Raw genomic sequence first — 19,454 nt, 5'->3', positions numbered from 1 at the left:
TGAATTGTCTTGGTATCTAAGGTGACCATCATAGATTCCAAGTTCGATCTAAGAGTCATTCATCTTCTAACCAGCTCTTGGTTGGAATCAATCCGTTAAGTTAGCGTTTTCTGTGAACGTTTTGCAAGGATTCTAGAAGGACCTCTAGCTTTGCAAAAATCTAGCATGGTTGGCGCTTATCACAATCTCTCTCTCTTCATATATACTAAATCCCTTCCAAGTTTATTCACTCACTGGACTTCACAATCCCGTGGCCACAGAATAGTAGAGAAGACACTAGTGGTTTAATACTGTATCAAGATAAAAAAATTTTAAAAGGGAGAATGAGTCAAAGAACTATTAGACACCGAATTGAAAATATAATCTATTGGACACAAAATTTAGATTTAGAAGAATTTATTGGACCCTTTTTAAAATTTAATGATTTATTAGACACGAAATTAAAAGTTCAATAATCTATTAGACTTTTGAAAAAAAAAATATGAATATACTTAAGTATATTGATTCATGTCTATGTATCATGAAGAACGAAACATGTTTAATTTTAAACTTACTAACGTTAATTATGAATGGAGAAGGTGGTAGAATTTTGGTATAATAGTGACTATACTTCAATTCTACTTTTCTCATTTATAGAAGAAAAAACGTAAAAATTATAAGGAAAATTTAGAGTTCAAAGCAACTTGATACAAATTATAAGGAAAATTTAAGATTAACGTCAAACCATTAATTTTTATGTCATGGTGAAAGTTGAAATATGGAATGTCAGAACAACGTAGAGTTCAAAGTGACATCAACTAGATTACTTAATCTAACTCAAAAAATTAAATCGGATTTTACAAGAGTTTCTTCATAACTATTTAGCGGATCGTTCTTAATAAAAATTTACTTAAGATAACTGAAGGACTAAAGATTTGTGTTAACACGAATTGACATGTTATAAGTTAGTATGATAGAATATCATGCATGTTTTGAATGTTATACTTATGGAATGAGTCATAAATCTAATAAAAGCTCACTTCAAAAATAAAAGATGCTCTTAACAATGAAACAAGGCTGTTCTTCGACATAATAGGTTAGCTCACGGGCTTGAAAAATGACCTGCGATCAGCCTTTTGCACTAAGTTAAGGAATGAAAAACTCGGCTTGGATCAAGGATGGACTCTTGGTCACAAAAGGGAATCCACTTTTTTTTGCTTTCGAAACCTTGATTTTTTCGATATGCCGCGGAGCGAACAAGAAGTGCCACACACGAGCGGAGCAAAAACAAAACCAAAGGAAAATTCTTTGTTAAAGGAAATCTTTTGATTGTGTATAGAATATGGATGCATGTCTCAAACAACTTAACAAATTCGTCCAAACCAATTTTAGATTATGTCTATTATTTAAGGCTGAACAAGCTAGAGCTACTTAAGTTAATCACAAATTATTTAATTTTTTTTTATTAATTTGTTAAATGAGAATATTAATATTTAATTAGATGATCATGTTCGACTTGATTTTAATCTTGAGTGAGTTATGAGTGGTCTACAAAAACTTGTAGTTCGATTTGCAAATGTGAAAATAACTCTTATAGTTAAGTAAAGTTTAAAACATAATTTTATGAAATAGAAATCACTTCTTCCCATACATCATAACTAAATGAATAGTTAACTTAATTGTTAGTTCCTAATCTTAAACATCGAAATTCGCTCTCTAGTTGGTTCAAGATAGACTTCGTTTATAGTTTGATCATAAACAAATTGTTCATTAGAGCATCAAACGTACTTCAAGTAAATGATGTAATTATAGGACCGGTGTAATTAGTCAGCTTGGGAAGGACTTGCATGTGATTGTTATATCTATAAACACAACTTCTTCTAAAGTGCATAAGAGTTGAGTAGAGTAATCTATAGTTAACTAAATATTAAATAATATTAAATAATATATTCAACGTAAAGGAGAAAAATATATTTAATTTTGATCATCAGATCAACGTAACTATGAAAAATTCAATTCCATTCCATTCAATTCAATTCAGTGTTCTGGATTCTTTGGTGAGAGCTACCATCTTTTGGTAGCAACAGCATCACATTTTTAACGATAATTTACCTCTACAACCTTTTTCCTTTTCTATCTCTTTCCTTTCCCTTTCTTTGAATACTTATTTTTTACATTTTGAAAAAAATATATACAATACAGCCCCAACTCAAGAGAAACCAAAACCAGTTTCCTTATTCACACTTGACAAAAAAAAATGAGGCATACCAATCAAGGTGTAGAATTTACAGATATCTCTTGCAGCACCGATGAACTCGGCTGGTCCGAATGCAGCGGCATGACGAGCCGCTGCAGTGGCTTCAAAATATTGGCCAATTGTGCAAATGAGGGGCGCAAGTTTGGATCGCTGGGGCAGGGAGAAGCATAAACAAAAGGAACATGAATATTAACTTGATATGTAGAAGAAAAGAGTGCTAAAAACACACACTAGTGACTTACGTTTGCCAGCATTCCCAGATAATCCTTGCAACCGTGGTATCCACTTCCTTGGGTATTTCGAGTCGTCGATTCTGGAAACCGACTGCACCAACAACTTGCATAGGGTTCATCCCACTCCAAGGCAGTCTCAATGTTGCAAGTTCCCATAGAATGATTCCAAAGCTATAAACGTCACACCTATGCATTCCGAGAACATCTCAGCCACATTTGACATACAGAAAATACCTCCCATTTTACAACTAACCATCGAGATCCGAAATATAGATTTGTTGAGGATTCTTGGGAGAGAGTCCCACATTAGCTAATTTAGGGAATGATTATGGGTTTATAAGTAAGGAATACATCTCTATTGGTATGAGGCCTTTTGGAGAAGCCCAAAGCAAAGCCACGAGAGCTAATGTTCAAAATGGACAATATCATATCATTGTGGAGAGTCGTGATTCGTAACATAGATAACATAGATCTCATGCTCAAACGTGAACTAAAAATGAACTTGAGAAATAACATTATAACTCCAACTTACTTCTCATTTGAAGGCTCATTCCGGAGAACTTCTGGTGCCATCCACTCAGGCTAACACATGGAAACAAAATGAGAGACCAATTTATTACAGAAAAATCTGAAGGAAATGTTTTAAAAGTAAAAATCAACATTCTCAGCTTCTCACCGTTCCTCCAGTTGATTTGGATGACAAAAATGTATTGTGCTTCAAGCGTGACAACCCAAAATCTGATACCTACACCAATTAAGAAGGAAAGAAAAAGAAAGAAAACCAATAAAATTAACAATGATTAAAACGCCTGCTGATATATCAGTAAATTGGAGGATTCCACATCGATTTCTTTTATATTTGTTATAATACCCATAAAACATTAAAAAAAAAAAATTATATAAATCTCAGTATGAAGATACACTAATAACAATGATTGTAGGCGATGGGAGGAAGTTTACATTCCAGTTCTTATCAACCAATAACTCAAACAAAATGCAAACTTAGTTGAATAAGATACTCAATTAATAGACCATAGCCGTAAAACATCAGCATCAGCAGTAGGAGAGTTGTTATACCTTTACATTCCAGTTCTTATCAACTAAAAGATTCGGTGACTTCAGATCTCGGTGAACAATTGTTGGATTACTTGTATGCAAGCAATTCATGCCCCTTGCCTGCCATTGTAATAACGAATTCAGAAGACGATATTTTACTCAAAACATTAGTCGAATAAGATACTCAAAGTTAGTCATACCACATCAAGGGCCATTTTTATTCTGCGGCTTTCATCAATTTGACAATTTGGGCGGTGAATGATCCGGTACAAGCTTCCTCTGGAGTTTAATGGCATCAGGAAAATTTCAGTCAAGAAAACAGGCGAGCACGTCTAGATGATCTGAACATTTTTCTTCCTCTTACTTTTAGGGGCGAGGGAGGGATGGGGATTTATTTAAAGCAAAATTTAAGCTATACCTTGGAAGAAACTCAGTAACAATGGAAAGGTTAGGAGGACGAGTGACTGCACCCATAAAAAGAACAATATTTGGATGACGTAGCTGCCGCATTATCAGTACCTTACAGCACAAGAGATTTTGAGTTCATTGTCAAAGATGGCTGATTGTAGATATAACTCAAACAAAATGCAAGTACAATGATCATTCCCTGTAACTATTGTTAATTAAGTTGCATTTCTCTAGTTCCAAGAAAACAAATTAACCCTCATATGTGTTGGAAAGGGGATAGTGAAAGAGATAGGAATGGATAAAATAGATGGATGCTGCAGTGCTTTATTAATGTCTACTGATTAGAGGGTTACACAATTCCAGTATTTATAGCTAATATTGGACCAGAAATAGTAAATCATGCAGATCATATAAATTCAAATCTACTAACAATCTCCTAAAATCTCTTAAAATCTTGGTAGTTTGAATATTTGAATCATATCTCAACTACTTCAAATCATATCTTCATTTTGAATACTGATTCAACAATATGGAGCAACACCAAACTTCATAAAAACTTCATATTTTGCCCCATTAGCCATATAGAACTAGAATCTTAGTTCTCTAAATGGTGGGGGCATTGGATTCATTGGAGAAGAGTGAGTCTTATTGAAGAGAATTAAGGGTGGATTGAGGAGTGAAGAAATGAGTTGAAGCAAAACTGAAGTGTTACGAGGAATAAGAAGTGGACCAGTAATATATTTTTGGTTGAATTACACAAGGTCATGTTAGAAGGTTCCTTAATTAAAAAAAAAGTGTAAATAAGTCTCTAAACCTTCAATTTTGTCTATATTTTCTTATCTACACCAGTGAAGTACATAGAAATTTTATAATAGAGAAAAACTAACTAACTACTTGGAGAACAGGTAACAATATAGAAAAATAGAAAAGTTGACCGACTCATTTATTTAGCAGGATTGCACCAATATTCCTAAAATTAAAGCTATTTCTTTAACATTCTCCTCAAGCTAAGGAAAAGATATCATCCATTCCTAGTTTTACTATTTGAAGTCATGAGGGCACATACCCAGGTATACTATCCCCTTCTCTAGTTTATCCTTAATAAAATGTCAGTCGATTTCAATACGAGGATTATGAACAATCTTGATGGCTGAATTCGTTGTCATAGTACAACTTTATCCGGCTCTCTCTTACTCTGCAAGTAACCAAGGATTATCTCTGACCGTAGGAGCTCACATAGCNTCTTTTTTTTTTTTTTTTTTTTTTTAACTGTACTCCTTCATGTTACCAAATCACCTCTCAGAAAAGTATAGAATCCCACCGTAGTATTAAAATATCATTACTAGCCCAATAAGGTCGAGCCCAATAATTGTACTAGTCTATTGTATATTTTTACTTTAAGAAAATGATTTAGGTATTTTAGGAATAAAGATACCTAGATATTTTAGGAATAAAGATATCTAAATATTTTAAGAAAATGATTTAAATATTTTAGGAAAACGATTGAAAAATTTTAGGAATAGATTGCCTAGCCTCTAATATAAATACCCCTCCACCCTACCTAGATTCTCATCCCAAAAAATACAAAGCAATAGTATTCTACAACAGAGCAATAGTATTCTACAACAAAGCAATAATATTCTACAAAGTGTCGTGTAATTTCTTCTCGATTGGTCTTAAATAAAGAGCGCGAGTGTTTCTCACAGAGTTGTGTTCAACAATCTGGTATCAGAGCGAGGTTGGTGTAGGTTGTCTGATCTCTTAGAATTCTTAGTATGCTCTGTGGTTGCAGCGCTGTTTGATCTTCCACATCAAAGACGATTTCTTGAAATTATTAGTGAGTGAGTTTCTGTGTGTCGTGAGTAGTCTGTGACTCTGCAAGTCTTGTGTCGAAAGAGCTTGTTTGGTATTACTGAGGTATTGTCAACACGATGGGCGATTCCCAAATCGTTGGAGGAATCAAGAAACTCAACAACAACTATAACATGTGGCAACATGCATGATGTCCTATTTACAAGGACATGATCTTTGGGAGATCTTGGGCAAGAGTGAAACTACACCATCAGAGGAGGATCCTAACGGTGCCTTGCGCAAATGGAGAATCAAAGTAGGCAAAACAATGTTTGCCTAAAGACCACAATCAAAGTAAGAGATGTTAGAGCATACGTGGGATGATAAGACAGCGAAAGAAGCATGGGATACGTTTGTGATGTTGTTCTCAAAGAAGAACGATACAAGGCTACAACTTCTGGAGAATGAGTTGTTATCAATTTCACAACGTGATATGACGATTGCTCAGTACTTCCACAATGTCAAGACGATCTGCCAAGAGATTACTGAACTAGACCCGAAGTCTGCAATTGGAGAAGGTCGAATGGAGAAGATCATTATCCACGAATTGCGATCAGAATATAGAAGCTTCATTGTCACTATACAAGGATGACCCACTCAACCATCACTTGTAGAGTTCGAAAATTTGTTAGCCAGTCAAGAAGCCATGGCTAAACAAATAGGAAACATCACATTAAAGGGGGAAGAAGAAGCACTATACACAAGTGAAGTTCGGAGCAACAAGACGTCGTCTACAAAACATGGATACAAAAATGGTAACAGAGGAAGAAGTCACCAGGGAACTACACAACCTAAGAGAGTTAAGAAGAACGACAACAAGAGTTCTCAAGGGAAGAGATTTGATGGTATTTGCTACAATTGCGGGAAGAAGGGTCACATGTCCAGGGATTGTTGGTCCAAGAAAAAATTTATCGAAAGCAATGTGGCATCCTCCAACATAGAGATTGAGAAGGAATGAGATGCAGAGACAATGTGTCATAGAAGAAGACGAGCTAGGGCTCATGGCAATGATGAGAGAACATATTGATTACGAGGACGACTGGATCATTGATTCAGGATGCTGAAACCACATGATTGATGATCTGAGTGGCGCAAGGGTGGCCCTTAAAGAAGGAAGTAGTATCTGGCCTAGACAACACTGAAGAAATTCTTCCACATAAGACGGGGAGCAAACTGTAAATATTTGCTTAAATGTTGACGTGCCTGGAGATTTGAGTGACACCAATGTTGATGAGCAACAAGTGACTCAACCAAGCAAACCTAGTGAAAAGGAAATGGCACCTCAACAACTTAGAGAGTCAGAAATAATCCAAAAGTCAAATCTAGAGTAGAAAACAANCACCAATGTTGATGAGCAACAAGTGACTCAACCAAGCAAACCTGGTGAAAAGGAAATGGCACCTCAACAACTTAGAGAGTCAGAAATAATCCAAAAGTCAAATCCATAGTAGAAAACAGAGTTAATGAGCCAGAGACATGAAGAAGCATCAGAAAACTTGGCTTGGCAGAAAGCGATGGAGGAAGAAATTATAGTCCTAGAACATAATCAAACTTGGGAACTAGTACCAAGACAAAAAAATATCAAATTCATCTCTTGCAAGTGGGCTTACGAAATAATGTGTCTCTCGAATGGATCAATCGAAAGATACAAGACTCAATATGTAGCTCGAGGGTTCTCTCAAGAATATGGACTAGACTAAGATGAAACGTTTAGTCTAGTGACGAATATCACTATCATACAAGTTCCTCCAGTACTTGCGATAAAAAGAGATTGGAAGTTATGGCAGAAGGATATGTAGAATGCTTTCTTGCACAGAGAGTTAAACAAAGAGTTCTACATGGACCCACCGAAGAAATTTGAGAATGGAGTTGGAGTCATTAGTCAGCACACGCAAAGTGCAAAGAAGCCTCATTTGGATGCAGCTCGACAAACCTTGAGATATGTCAAAGGCACAATCAATTATGATCATTTGTATAAAAGAAGCGAAGACTACAAGCTAGCTAGATACCGTGATGCTGACTATGCAGGATATCACGATACCCGAAGATCAAGCACCAGGTATGTGGTCAAGCTCGGTTCGAGAACAACGTCTTGGTGTAGCAAAAGACAATCAACAATATTATTGTCAACTAGAGAAGCAGAGTACAGAGCAGCGATTGGAACAGTTCAGGAAAGTACATGACTGAAACTCTTGATGAAAGATTGGCACTAGAAAATTGACTATTCAATACTACTTCATTGTAACAACCAATCTGCGATTCGCATAGCACAAAATCTGGTGTTTCATGCTAGAATAAAGCATGTGGAGGTGCACTACCATTCTATTTGATGGAAGAAATTGAAATGCAGCAAATCAAGACAGAAGACCAAGTGGAAGACTTGTTTACAAAAGGGATAACATCAGAGTTTACATTGTCAGTGCAACGAATGAGGACTAGTGTTGAGGGGGAGTGTTATCACCACTAGCCCAATAGGGTCGAGCCCAATAATTGTATGAGTTCATTGTATATTTACTTTAGGAAAATGATTTAGGTATTTTAGGAATAACGATACCTAGATATTTTAGGAAAGTGATTTAAGTATTTTAGGAATAAAGATATCTAAATATTTTAGGAAAAAGATTGAGAAATTTTAGGAATAGATTGTCTAGCCTCTCATTTAAATACCCCTCCACCCTACCTAGGTTTTCATCCCAAGAAATACAAAGCAAAGCAGTAGTATTCTATAAAGTGTCTTGTAATCTCTTCTTGATTGGTCTTAATAAATAGTGCGAGTGTTTCCCACATAGAATTGTGTTCAACTTGTGGATCTTTTGTCACCATTCATTTGGCATAGCCAGAATTAATGTGAGCTTCCAATGCAAGAGAATTGTTGTATTTGAACAAAATTCCTTTTCCTCAAGTTTCTTTCAGGTAAATAGCACTCTATACAATGTTTGAAGGTGAGGCTCATGTTGATCATGCTACGTTATGTTTGGTTGAGTATGAGTTAGATATATAAACCTCTTCATTGGCCTCTAGTACATCTCGTTGTTCACCACAATTTCTTCCTTGACTTTCCTAATTTTTTATGTGGTTCCATGGCGTCGGTGCAAGTTTACAACCACTTTTTCCTTTTTTCATCGATAAATCAGTCAATCACATATTTCTGTGTGATATGAAGATGCCTTGAGCTTGAGCTCAGTATGCTCTCCTGTTTCTTAATCCTAATGTCTCCAAAAGCGTTTCGATTCAAAGTTTAAGTGATCCTTTTCAAAGAACTCAATTTCCTCACAGAACGATACCCCTCCCATGTACCTGGAGTCATAGCATTCCATCATGTAGGTGGGTAGGGATTTAAAGGAAGGATGCTTTTCAAAACAAAAGGGGCTCGGACACCAATTTTAGGACTCAAATAATAGGCCAATGATCCTGTTAAAGATCCCGTATTTGTTTAGATTGCTGTCAGTTAGTATCTAATTAAATCTACGTTAGGAGTTAGATTTAGTTTTGATTTGAGTACGGGTTTGTTACCAGATTTTCTGCAGATTTTTTAGGTAGATTTTCTAAATATCTTTTTGTATTCTTTGTGTATATAGAGAGTATTCTTGCTTTCATAATTTAATCTTCTCATTAACCATTCAATAACTCCCTCTTTCACTAACAATTGGTATCAGAGCTATCTTCTTAAGGGATCTGTGAGATCAAAATGGGAGGAGAATCAAGTTTTTCAGCTGTTGCACCACCAGTCTCCGATGGAGACAATTATCAAATGTGGGCAGTTTGTATGGAGACTTATTTGGAGGCCTTGGATCTTTGGGAAGCAATAGAAGAGAATTACGAGGTCCCTCCGCTTCCAGCAAATCCTACTGTAGCACAAATCAAATTACAGAAGGAAAAGAAGACAAAGAAATCAAAGGCGAAAGCTTGCCTATTTGCCGCTGTATCTCAAATGATCTTCATGCGAATAATGTCCCTCAAAACAGCAAAGGAAATCTGGGATTATCTCAAGGCTGAATATGAAGGAGATGAGAGGATTCGTGGAATGAAAGTCCTGAATTTGATCAGGGATTTCGAGTTGCAGAAGATGGAGTCAGAGTCGGTAAAAGAGTACTCTGACAGACTTCTCAGCATCGCCAACAAGGTGAGATTGCTTGGTTCTGTATTAAATGATTCCAGGATCGTTGAAAAGCTGTTAGTCACTGTTCCAGAGAAGTTTAAAGCCACCATTACTACTCTGGAGAACACCAAAGACTTGTGAAAGATTTCTCTTACAGAGCTCTTGAATGCTTTACAAGCACAAGAGCAAAGGAGGTCTATGAGGCAAGAAGGGGTGATTGAAGGTGCCTTACTTGTTAAGCATCAAGACAGCAGCAGGTATAAAAACAACAAAAATTTCAAAAATCAATTGACGTATGGAGATTCATTTGCCAATTATCAGAAGACAAAAGGAGGAGGTTTCAAAAATCCTATCCACCTTGCCGCCATTGTGAGAAGAAAGGTCATCCACCATACAAGTGTTGGAGAAGACCTGACGCCAAATGCTCCAAATGCAATCAACTTGGACATGAAGCTACGATCTGTAAAGCCAAAGATCAGGTGAAAGAAGTAGATGCACAGGTAGTTGATCAAGAAGAAGAAGAAGAAGATCGATTGTTTATGGTCACTTCTTCCTCAAGCAAAGAATCAAGCGAGAGCTGGTTGATTGACAGTGGGTGCACAAATCATATGACATATGAGAAGGAGTTTTTTGAGGAATTAAGAGACACGGAAGAAGTCAAGAGAGTGAGGATTGACAATGGTGAACACTTGGAAGTCAAGGGAAAAGGCACAGTAGCTATAACAAGCTATGAAGATACAAAATTTATTCCAGATGTTTTATTTGTGCCTAAAATTGATCAAAATCGCCTAAGCGTTGGTCAGTTACTTAATAAAGGCTATAAAGTGTTGTTTGAGAATAAGTGGTGTTTGATCAGAGATGCTAGTGGCAAAGACTTGTTCAATGTCAAAATAAAAGGAAAAGGCTTTGCTCTAAATCCGACGGCCTTTATATCCAAAGCTAGTGCCACTGAGATTTGGCACAAAAGACTTGGGCACTTTCATCATCGAGGTTTGCTTCAGATGCAGTCAAAGAAGATGGTAGAAGAACTCATTGACATTGATGATGACATGCCTCCTTACCGTGCTTGTAATTTTGGGAAGCAACATAGGCAACCCTTTCCTAAACAGGCATGGAGAGGCTCGAAAAAGCTGCAACTGGTTCATACTGATCTTTGTAGTCCTCAGCGAACACCATCATTAAATGGTAATCTTTATTACATTGCTTTTATTAATGATCTAACAAGAATGTGTTGGATATTCTTGCTGAAGCAAAAGTCAGAAGTTGCGGGTGTATTTTGGAAATTCAAAGCCAAAGTTAAGAATGAAAGTGCATGCTTAATTCAGACTATAAGATCAGATAATGGCAAGGAGTACACTTCAGAAACTTTTAACAGGTTTTGTGAAGAGATTAAAATTGAACATCAATTGACAACACCATACACTCCTCAACAGAATGGCGTCAGGAGGAATAGATTCATATTGGAGATGACGAGATGCATGCTTCATGAGAAGGATCTTCCAAAATGTTTTTGGAGAAAAGCAGCAAACACTGTTGTGTGCTTGCAAAATAGAATTTCAACAAAAGCTGTGAAGGACCTGACACCATTTGAAGCTTGGTATGGTTACAAACCTTCTTTAAAGTTCCTTAAAGTATTTGGGAGTCTTTGCTTCACTTACATTGCACAGGTCAAGCGTGATAAGCTTGACAAAAAGGCAGAAGTTGGCATATTTGTTGGGTATAGTACTAGNTCCACAGCTCAAGTGTGATAAGCTTCACAAAAAGGCAGAAGCTGTCATTTTTGTTGGGTATAACATTATATCAAAAGCTTAGAGAGTTTTTCAACCACACATTAGTTGTGTTATTGTGAGCCGAGATGTTCATTTTGCTGGAAATGAGCAATGGAATTGGGAAGAATTAATGGAGGTGAATCAAATTTCTAATGCACCAAACAATTTAATCTTTTAATCTTTGGTAGCNTTGGTTGATGATGCACCTGTCCGAGGAGGAGCTTTCAGTGATCGAGAAAAACAAAATCTGGGAGTTGGTTGATCGACCTCTAAACAGAAAGATAATTAGAGCAAGATGGGTGTTCAGAAAAAAGCTTGGAGTTCACAGCATCTAAACAAAGAGGAGTGTTAAAGATCACGTATTTATTTAGATTGTTGTCAGTTAGTATCTAATTAAATCTAGATTAGGAGTTAGATTTAGTTTTGATTTGAGTAATGGTTTGAAATCTAAATATCTTTTTGTATTCTCTTCTTGCTTTCATAATTTAATTTTCTCATTAACCATTCAATAACTCCCACTTTCACTAACAGATCCAAAGTCACTCAGGCTCATCAACTGTCTACCTCCCCAAGACTTCCAATCCAGAGAGCAGAAATCTACCAAAGCTTTCTTCCTCCCATAATTAATCAACATTCTATCACATACGGTACATTATTTTAGTAGATTCGATCACATAAGACAAACTATTAAACATGTAAATTTCTTCCATTAAGATATGCATTGAGAAGTCTATTTTTCTAGAAGTAACTGCTCCACTTACTTCTCTTTTGAACTCAGCTAAAGCAGCGCCAGAAAAATCCTGGTCTAAGAATTTCTTCACAGCAACCTCCTGCAAATCCATCAATTAACATCAAGATGTTAGGATTGGAAAAGACATTCGGTGTGATATTACTTGCAGACACAACTGTATAAATTTAAAAGGACCATAAGAGCAAGGAAGGAATATTTCAACCTAACTAATTAACAAATGGGGTGTTAAGACAACCTAACTAATTGGTTCAAACTTCCAGGTTTAATGGTTAAACAATTGGAAAACAATCAGGGTTTAGTAGTGATAGTTTAACAATTTCAACATACTATTTCAAGCATTTTATCATAAGGAGAGAGTTAACAGTAGTAATTTGGATCAGACAAGTTATTGCAGCTAAAAACAAAATGCAAAAATGAATGTACCAAGCTTAATATTGGTAGACTGGCTACAGAACACAACAACATAGAAATATAGTTAATATAACTCACTGTGCCATTCCAATCAGCATGGTAGACTTCTCCATATGAACCTATATATAGAAAACATGGAATTAAAAGAGGGAAAAATGAAGATTTCCAAGGTGTTAAAGGTAAACTATTTCAAAGGTTTAAACAATTGAAAGAGAGAGCAATTTATAAATAAGTTTCACCATGGAATGAAGCAATTATATTTTATTTCCAACCTCAGCCCCTATAATGTTTGTGAAATATAAAATTCTGATCAGCCATTAGCTTACCTAGTCCAATCCTTTCCCCAATAACGAGGTCCTCCCATTGGATTTCACATTGGCCTACATCCACGTCATCATAAACTTGCTCAAACCTACTCCTCGAACTTGGATCAATCAATATGCTGGGACTTCCCGGATCCTTCAATATCAAATTGGTCCCAACAGATCTATCATATGTGAACTTTCTACGGTCATCAAATCTGCTTAAATTATCACGTCCAACAACGGCATCTACCTTTTCGTCCTGCATGTCTATATTTCCAGAATATTCTCCATTGAGCTTTCTGTTCTGCTCGTCAATCAAAGGCAAAATATTAGGCTCTATCATTGTGGATGTCGACCGCAAGTTCATATTAGATGAAGAACTTCCAACTTCAGCACTTCTCATCGATACCCTCGAGTCAATGGAAATTCCTGAACCACTAGGATTAACATTTTCAGAGACAGAAGAGCATGCAGTATTATGATCATTAGGTCTACAATTAGTTCTTGGAAAACGGCCCTCCATATAATCATACTCTTTATTCTTGGGAACTGCATTGAAAACAACCCGGTTTTTCCATAACGGCACAGGAGCATGCCCAATAGCAGGTTTCCGAAGCTCCTCAATTTTATTGTCAGAGGATTTGTTAAGAATGAAACTTTTTCCAGTTCCTTTTATTTGGAAAGGATTAAGATCTTCAAAAAGATTTTTGGAATCCTCGGAGCTTTGACCAAGTGAAACTACATTGACATTCAGTCTAATATTACTATCACCAAAATGGGCCCCTTTGTATCGAGAAGTCTCAGTACCTAACAAGGAAAAATCTCCGATTAATATGGAGTTATTCTAGCAGGTACTGGAGAAATAAAGTAAATGTCATACTACGCACCTGAGCTTGACGGCACAGACTCTGTCCTTCCATAGCTCAGTTTCTCATCCACCAGTGAGCTGGCCTCTGCTTCAAAGTTTTGACTGCTGCCTTCCTCAAGTAATGATGTTGGCTTCGCAGAAGAAATTCCAGCATCATTATAGTGGTGAAGAGAAGAAATTTTGCTTACTTTAGGGTTGTAAGGCTTAATGGAAGTAGTATCCTTTGCACTTAATATGTCTGCTGGTATAAGTGTTCCAGGAGCTGCCATTAGATCAACCAAAAACTCCCTGAAAGCAGAAATTAAATACTCATATCAATTGGTTTTGATAGAAGTGTACGCAACACTAAATGAGCCCTTTAGGACTAATTTTACTTAACAGTCGCATTTTATTTTTCTTTTAAGAAGAAACAAATTGTCATTTTATTGAACAACTGAAATCCCAAATGGAAGAAACCCCAACAACTGCCACGGAGGTATAAGAGCTTCCCAATTGATAATAATACAATTTCTTAACAAAGTTCTGTTACTTATTAAAAATAGAATTTCTTGACAATGATCCAACTTTAAGCAAGGCAAATGGAATGAATGTGTAAAACAGGGAAAGACCAACTATTAAGCAAAGAAACCAACAATAATGGTAACCTAATTATTACAGCTTTTTTTTAGATGAATAACATAATTATTACAGCTAATGGACACCAAAAGAATTAAAGACTAACATTTACTGGAATATATCCACAAACATAATAACCCAACCAACAAAGGAAGCTATAAAAATTACAAGGAACCCGACTTGGAGACAAAACATCAGAGGGGCTAAAATAGAGGCATTAAGATGACCAAAATATTGTTTAAAGCTCAAGATGCAATTGTATGATATCCTAATGGAGATTCACGCATACAGAAAAAAAAGAAAACAAAAAAAAAGTATTTTTGGAGGATGATGCAGTATACATGCATACTGGATGAAGAAATTTCACATTAGCTTAACGAGTCAACTGACATTATTCTATCAAATTTGCCTAACTAACTAAACCCCAAGATTCGAAGTAGTGAAACCTATATCTTTGATATCCATCAATCCTATCAATGGCGGATCTAAAACTTCATGTTGGGAAGCTTAATATATTTTGATATTAGATTGTCCAATAAAAAGTATGAGTGAATTTCTTATAGGTTAAAAATAATTTAGGTTCTCACGACTTTCATAAAAGTCACAATTTAGTCCTTGATCTATGGATGGTAATAATTGAGTCTTTGGCACTTCCAAATTTTTTACCGTTTAGCCTTGTACTTTCTCTGTTGGACAATCTCAAGTTCATTTAGACAAACCCAATAATGTCGGTTTCAAAGTAGTTTAGTAAATAACGGAATAGGAAGATCTTTTAGGAAATATGGGAGATACTTCAAGGTCTGTATACTTGTGACACTTAAAGAAAACTATAAACCAAGATAAAAATTAAAATCAAAACTGTGAAAGTGCCGGGTGGAACGAACTATCTCAGAAAGCTTCAATAACTATGAACATCCTAACCCAAACAAAATATTATCGATTACATGACTTTTTGCCCAGTTATTATAAATTCAAAAATACCATTAATGATGAAATGAATGGAACAGAACAGGGGTATACCTTTCATCCTCCAACTTTATAATGTTCACAGCATCTTCTTCGACACCTGTATAGTGACTACCTTTAACAAGCCTACAAGGCATCTTGATACTGTCAGCTAACACCTATAGCCAAGGAGAAACGGCTCATATAATGTCAGTAAATTTTTTGTTTAATAATGATAATAAAACTTTAAATAATGTATAAAACATAATATCACCAAAAACAGTATACTCAGAACTTGTAACACCCAGACCATTTTATTTTCCTGACACCTTATTAGGGCTCTAGGGCCTTTTACTTCGACGCTATATTATAATTAAGAAAGAAAATCGACCTTTTTCAAGTTCTTCATATTGACAGTAAAACCACATCCTTTATCACATTTAACAAGCGATCTCATAGAGGAAATCTCTAACATAAACTGCTATGACAGCTCATGGTCTTAGAAGGTACTACTCAGTAAAGGCCGTTTGCATGATATTACAGATATCTAAGAGTCATTTGAGTCAACCAACCTTGAAAAGCAATGCACGATGTCTTGAGAGGCCAATATTGATGGAACCAATAGGCAATACACTGGTGTGAAGAGAAGTCCTTAACTCTGTGCTTCTTTCCATCCACCTTGCTAGCATAAAATGGGCGTCCTTTACAGGTCCGCCCATATGTCCCATAACAAGCTCAGCAAGCCTTTGAACCAAAACCCTCACCTCAGTACCAGGGCAATCTGCAATACATTGAGCAATTTGCACTAGCTCTTCTAATGCACGATCAACTGTCATATTGACCATCACGACTTCAAAGCCAGAACTACCAAAGCTTGCTTCAATATCAGATAGAGATGGAATTTTTCCTTGGACTGCTGAATCCGTGGAGAGAACATCATAAAACCCATTGACCACTTTATCTTCATAGCCAAGCAGATTGTATTCCTTAAAATGCAATAAAAAAAAATAGTATTACTAAAAGACTGAATGACCCTACAGTGCAGAGTAGCAAGAAAAAGAATATCAGAGCAACGTGACAAGGTTGTGGCAAGTCCAGCTCCACCAGTGTAGATGTTACAATATATTGATGCAGCAGTTACCTCCTGGATTGACTAGGAAGTGTCGCAAACATACGACGCAACTAGTTTTCTTAAACATAGGTAGCTTAAAACAATTAATTTCTCACTTTCTGTTTCAAATATGCTTCGTTTAAACTTCTCTAAGATACTTATTTCCAAAGGGTGTCTTGATTTTTCCCATGAGCCAAACAACTCTGCGATTATGCAGGTGCTTAGTGGTTTTAGGGTAATTTTTTTTATTTCAGTTCTTGACGTAGTTAGACTAAGCCAATAGAAATGCTAGTTGAACCATCCTAGACATGATAAAAATGTATGGGGAGAAAAAAGATGTACTAAATCCTCGTCTACAAGAATGATGCATTAGATTATGATAATTCGAAATCCATCTCTCAGTCATCTCAATATGTTTATAATGTCAAATTATAATTAATGCAGTGACCACGTACAGAAAACAAGAATCTTGATCTAATTAATTCGAAATCCATACGATCAGAGATGTAACTGTTGTCGATTAGCAGCATAAACCTTGAATCTTGATCTAATTAATTCTGTTTACTATGTCAATACTGAAAACATGGTCGAATGAACTTCCCAGAAGACAAGAATCTCACCCAATATTGTCTGGAGAGCACCTCGGCAGCATCTCCCTGGTCTCTGGCAGTGGAATCAATTCGATGATTTCCGAAGCTCAAAAGCGACGCAGCACGAATTTGATCCTTCTCCGGATCATCCCGAAAGTCCGAATTGGAGGCGCTAATAGCTAGGGCAAGCTGAACCTGAAACTCCTCCTCTGAAGAAAAGTAATCAGACCGATTGGGAGCAACCGAAACCGGAGTCACACTTCCGCCGCCTGGAGGAGTTGTTGCCAGCGACGGCGAAGACGAAGGACTCAATGGAGAGTTGCCAGAAGTGAGGCCGGGAGCAGTTGCAGGACGATTATCAGAAACGCATGGAGACGACGACGACGACGCTGCTACGGGCAACGGATTCTCGTTGGATCGACTCGGATCGTGATTGCTTCCGATATGAAACTTCTTGAAAATGTGTTTCATCCCTCTTCTCCAATCTCTCCTTCCCACACACCCCTCACTTTCTCGGCCACTTCGAATCACTCACCAGCTCTTCCAACTTCAAATTCCTCTCTCGAAGAACACCGATTCACCTTCTCTGCTCCTCAAAATCCGATTCAGAATTCTCTGTTCATCGCTCTCTGTGTCTGTGCGCGCTGCTGCTTTTCTTGGCTACGACGGTCAATAGGAAATGGTTGGGACTTGGGAAGGAAAACGAATGAACGCGTGAAGAAAAAAAATGTCTCTCTACACACACTCGCCTCCATATCCGACAATGTGGGTGTACTCAGATACTTCACACGTGGAAGCGTGTGGATAAAGGAAGTGGCCGAAATTCATTTTTATAATAACAAAATTGACTTCCTACAAATCAACGGACCCGCGCTGACTGTTACCGCACTGACGGTTACGGCCCAATCATAAGCTGCCAACGTAGCAGCAATTTCAATCTGCCAATGTGGCATAAGGTTTTGCTTGAATTAAAATATTGTCAAAAATAAAATTTATATACATATAAATTATTATCTATTTATTATAATTAAATAATTGATTATAATAATTTTGTAAGCTAATATCAATTAATTAATTGAGTTTATTCAAATAAAATAAATATATAATAATTAATTATTAATCAATTAATTATTTATTTTTATCGTACCATCATTTACTTCATTATATATGATATTTGATTTTTAAACTATAATATATATAATAATTATTTAATTGATCACCATACTAATCGTTTATAATTAAATTTGTGTATAATTTTATTTAAATTATTTATTAATAATTATTATTATTCATTGATAAATAAACCCAAAAACCTAAAGTATATTATTTGTAATAGCTAAAAAACATTAAAGTAAACTAATAGTAACAATTAATTACAAATTTATTATATTGAAATTAAATTTGTTGTTAATTAATGAATTTGGAGTTTTGGAATGATGTTGTTTTTTATGTTTGTTTAATATGTTTTAATAATATTTCGAGTTTTGGAATGGAAAGTGCTCCAATAACTAAAAATAAAAAGGGAAGCGGGAGAACATATTTGGTATAGAGTATGTTCGAAGATGCATGTCACCTCGACTATGATGCAAGTGAGTGATTATTGGGATTTATGTTCTATGACCTCGTAATTAATGATTTAATTTTAATAATAATTTTGATTGTTTTATTTACAATTCAACTATATCTATTGTCCGAAAAAGTTCGATAGTATTACTATAATCTTGAACATTATATCATTGATATATGAATTATGTCTAAGTAACAATCGAAAGAGTCAATAGTATATGAATAAAATTGGATATCTTATCCTAATAACACTCTTCATATGCACTTTGTAATTGTTACAAATGATTTGATGAATAAAATATAAGGTATATAAATTATACGATAGATATACCATCAAAATTAGATTAAATTTTTTAAATTAAGAATATAAATTAATCCTCAACTCCTTAATAGAGATCTATCTTAATAGAGATCTATATTAATCTTGGGGATGTTGGGTTTTATGTCCTGAAACTCATAATTTGTAAATAAAAATATATTTTATTTTCAATAAAGTTATTATGGTTGTTTATTCAGTCAAGATTGTTATTGAATAAAGTGAATTTTACGATTATTAATCTAAATCCAATAAATTAAGAACACTCTGACTATAGTATGATTACTTGAACTATATGTAGAGACATAAGAGTGGATCAAGTTC

General features: G+C 35.7%; 1 protein-coding gene across 1 annotated transcript; it reads right to left on the bottom strand.

Annotated features, from left to right (window-relative positions):
- Positions 1-1,981: 1,981 nt before the first annotated feature.
- LOC111779895 (serine/threonine-protein kinase EDR1-like) lies at positions 1,982-17,992 on the bottom strand. The gene is made up of 14 exons (XM_023660086.1): positions 17,279-17,992; positions 16,120-16,533; positions 15,623-15,726; positions 14,007-14,275; positions 13,141-13,926; positions 12,893-12,933; positions 12,414-12,482; positions 3,944-4,044; positions 3,726-3,804; positions 3,547-3,645; positions 3,146-3,214; positions 3,002-3,051; positions 2,479-2,655; positions 1,982-2,386 (listed from the first exon to the last, which is right to left on the bottom strand). The coding sequence occupies exons 1-14, from the start codon at positions 17,717-17,719 to the stop codon at positions 2,251-2,253; spliced, it is 2,835 nt and encodes a 944-aa protein (XP_023515854.1). The 5' UTR covers positions 17,720-17,992; the 3' UTR covers positions 1,982-2,250.
- Between the last annotated feature and the right edge of the window lie 1,462 nt (positions 17,993-19,454).

Source organism: Cucurbita pepo, chromosome LG18, assembly GCF_002806865.2.
Source record: "Cucurbita pepo subsp. pepo cultivar mu-cu-16 chromosome LG18, ASM280686v2, whole genome shotgun sequence".
In the NCBI taxonomy this organism is placed as follows: Eukaryota; Viridiplantae; Streptophyta; class Magnoliopsida; order Cucurbitales; family Cucurbitaceae; genus Cucurbita; species Cucurbita pepo.
This window is presented reverse-complemented; position numbering and strand designations above follow the sequence as displayed.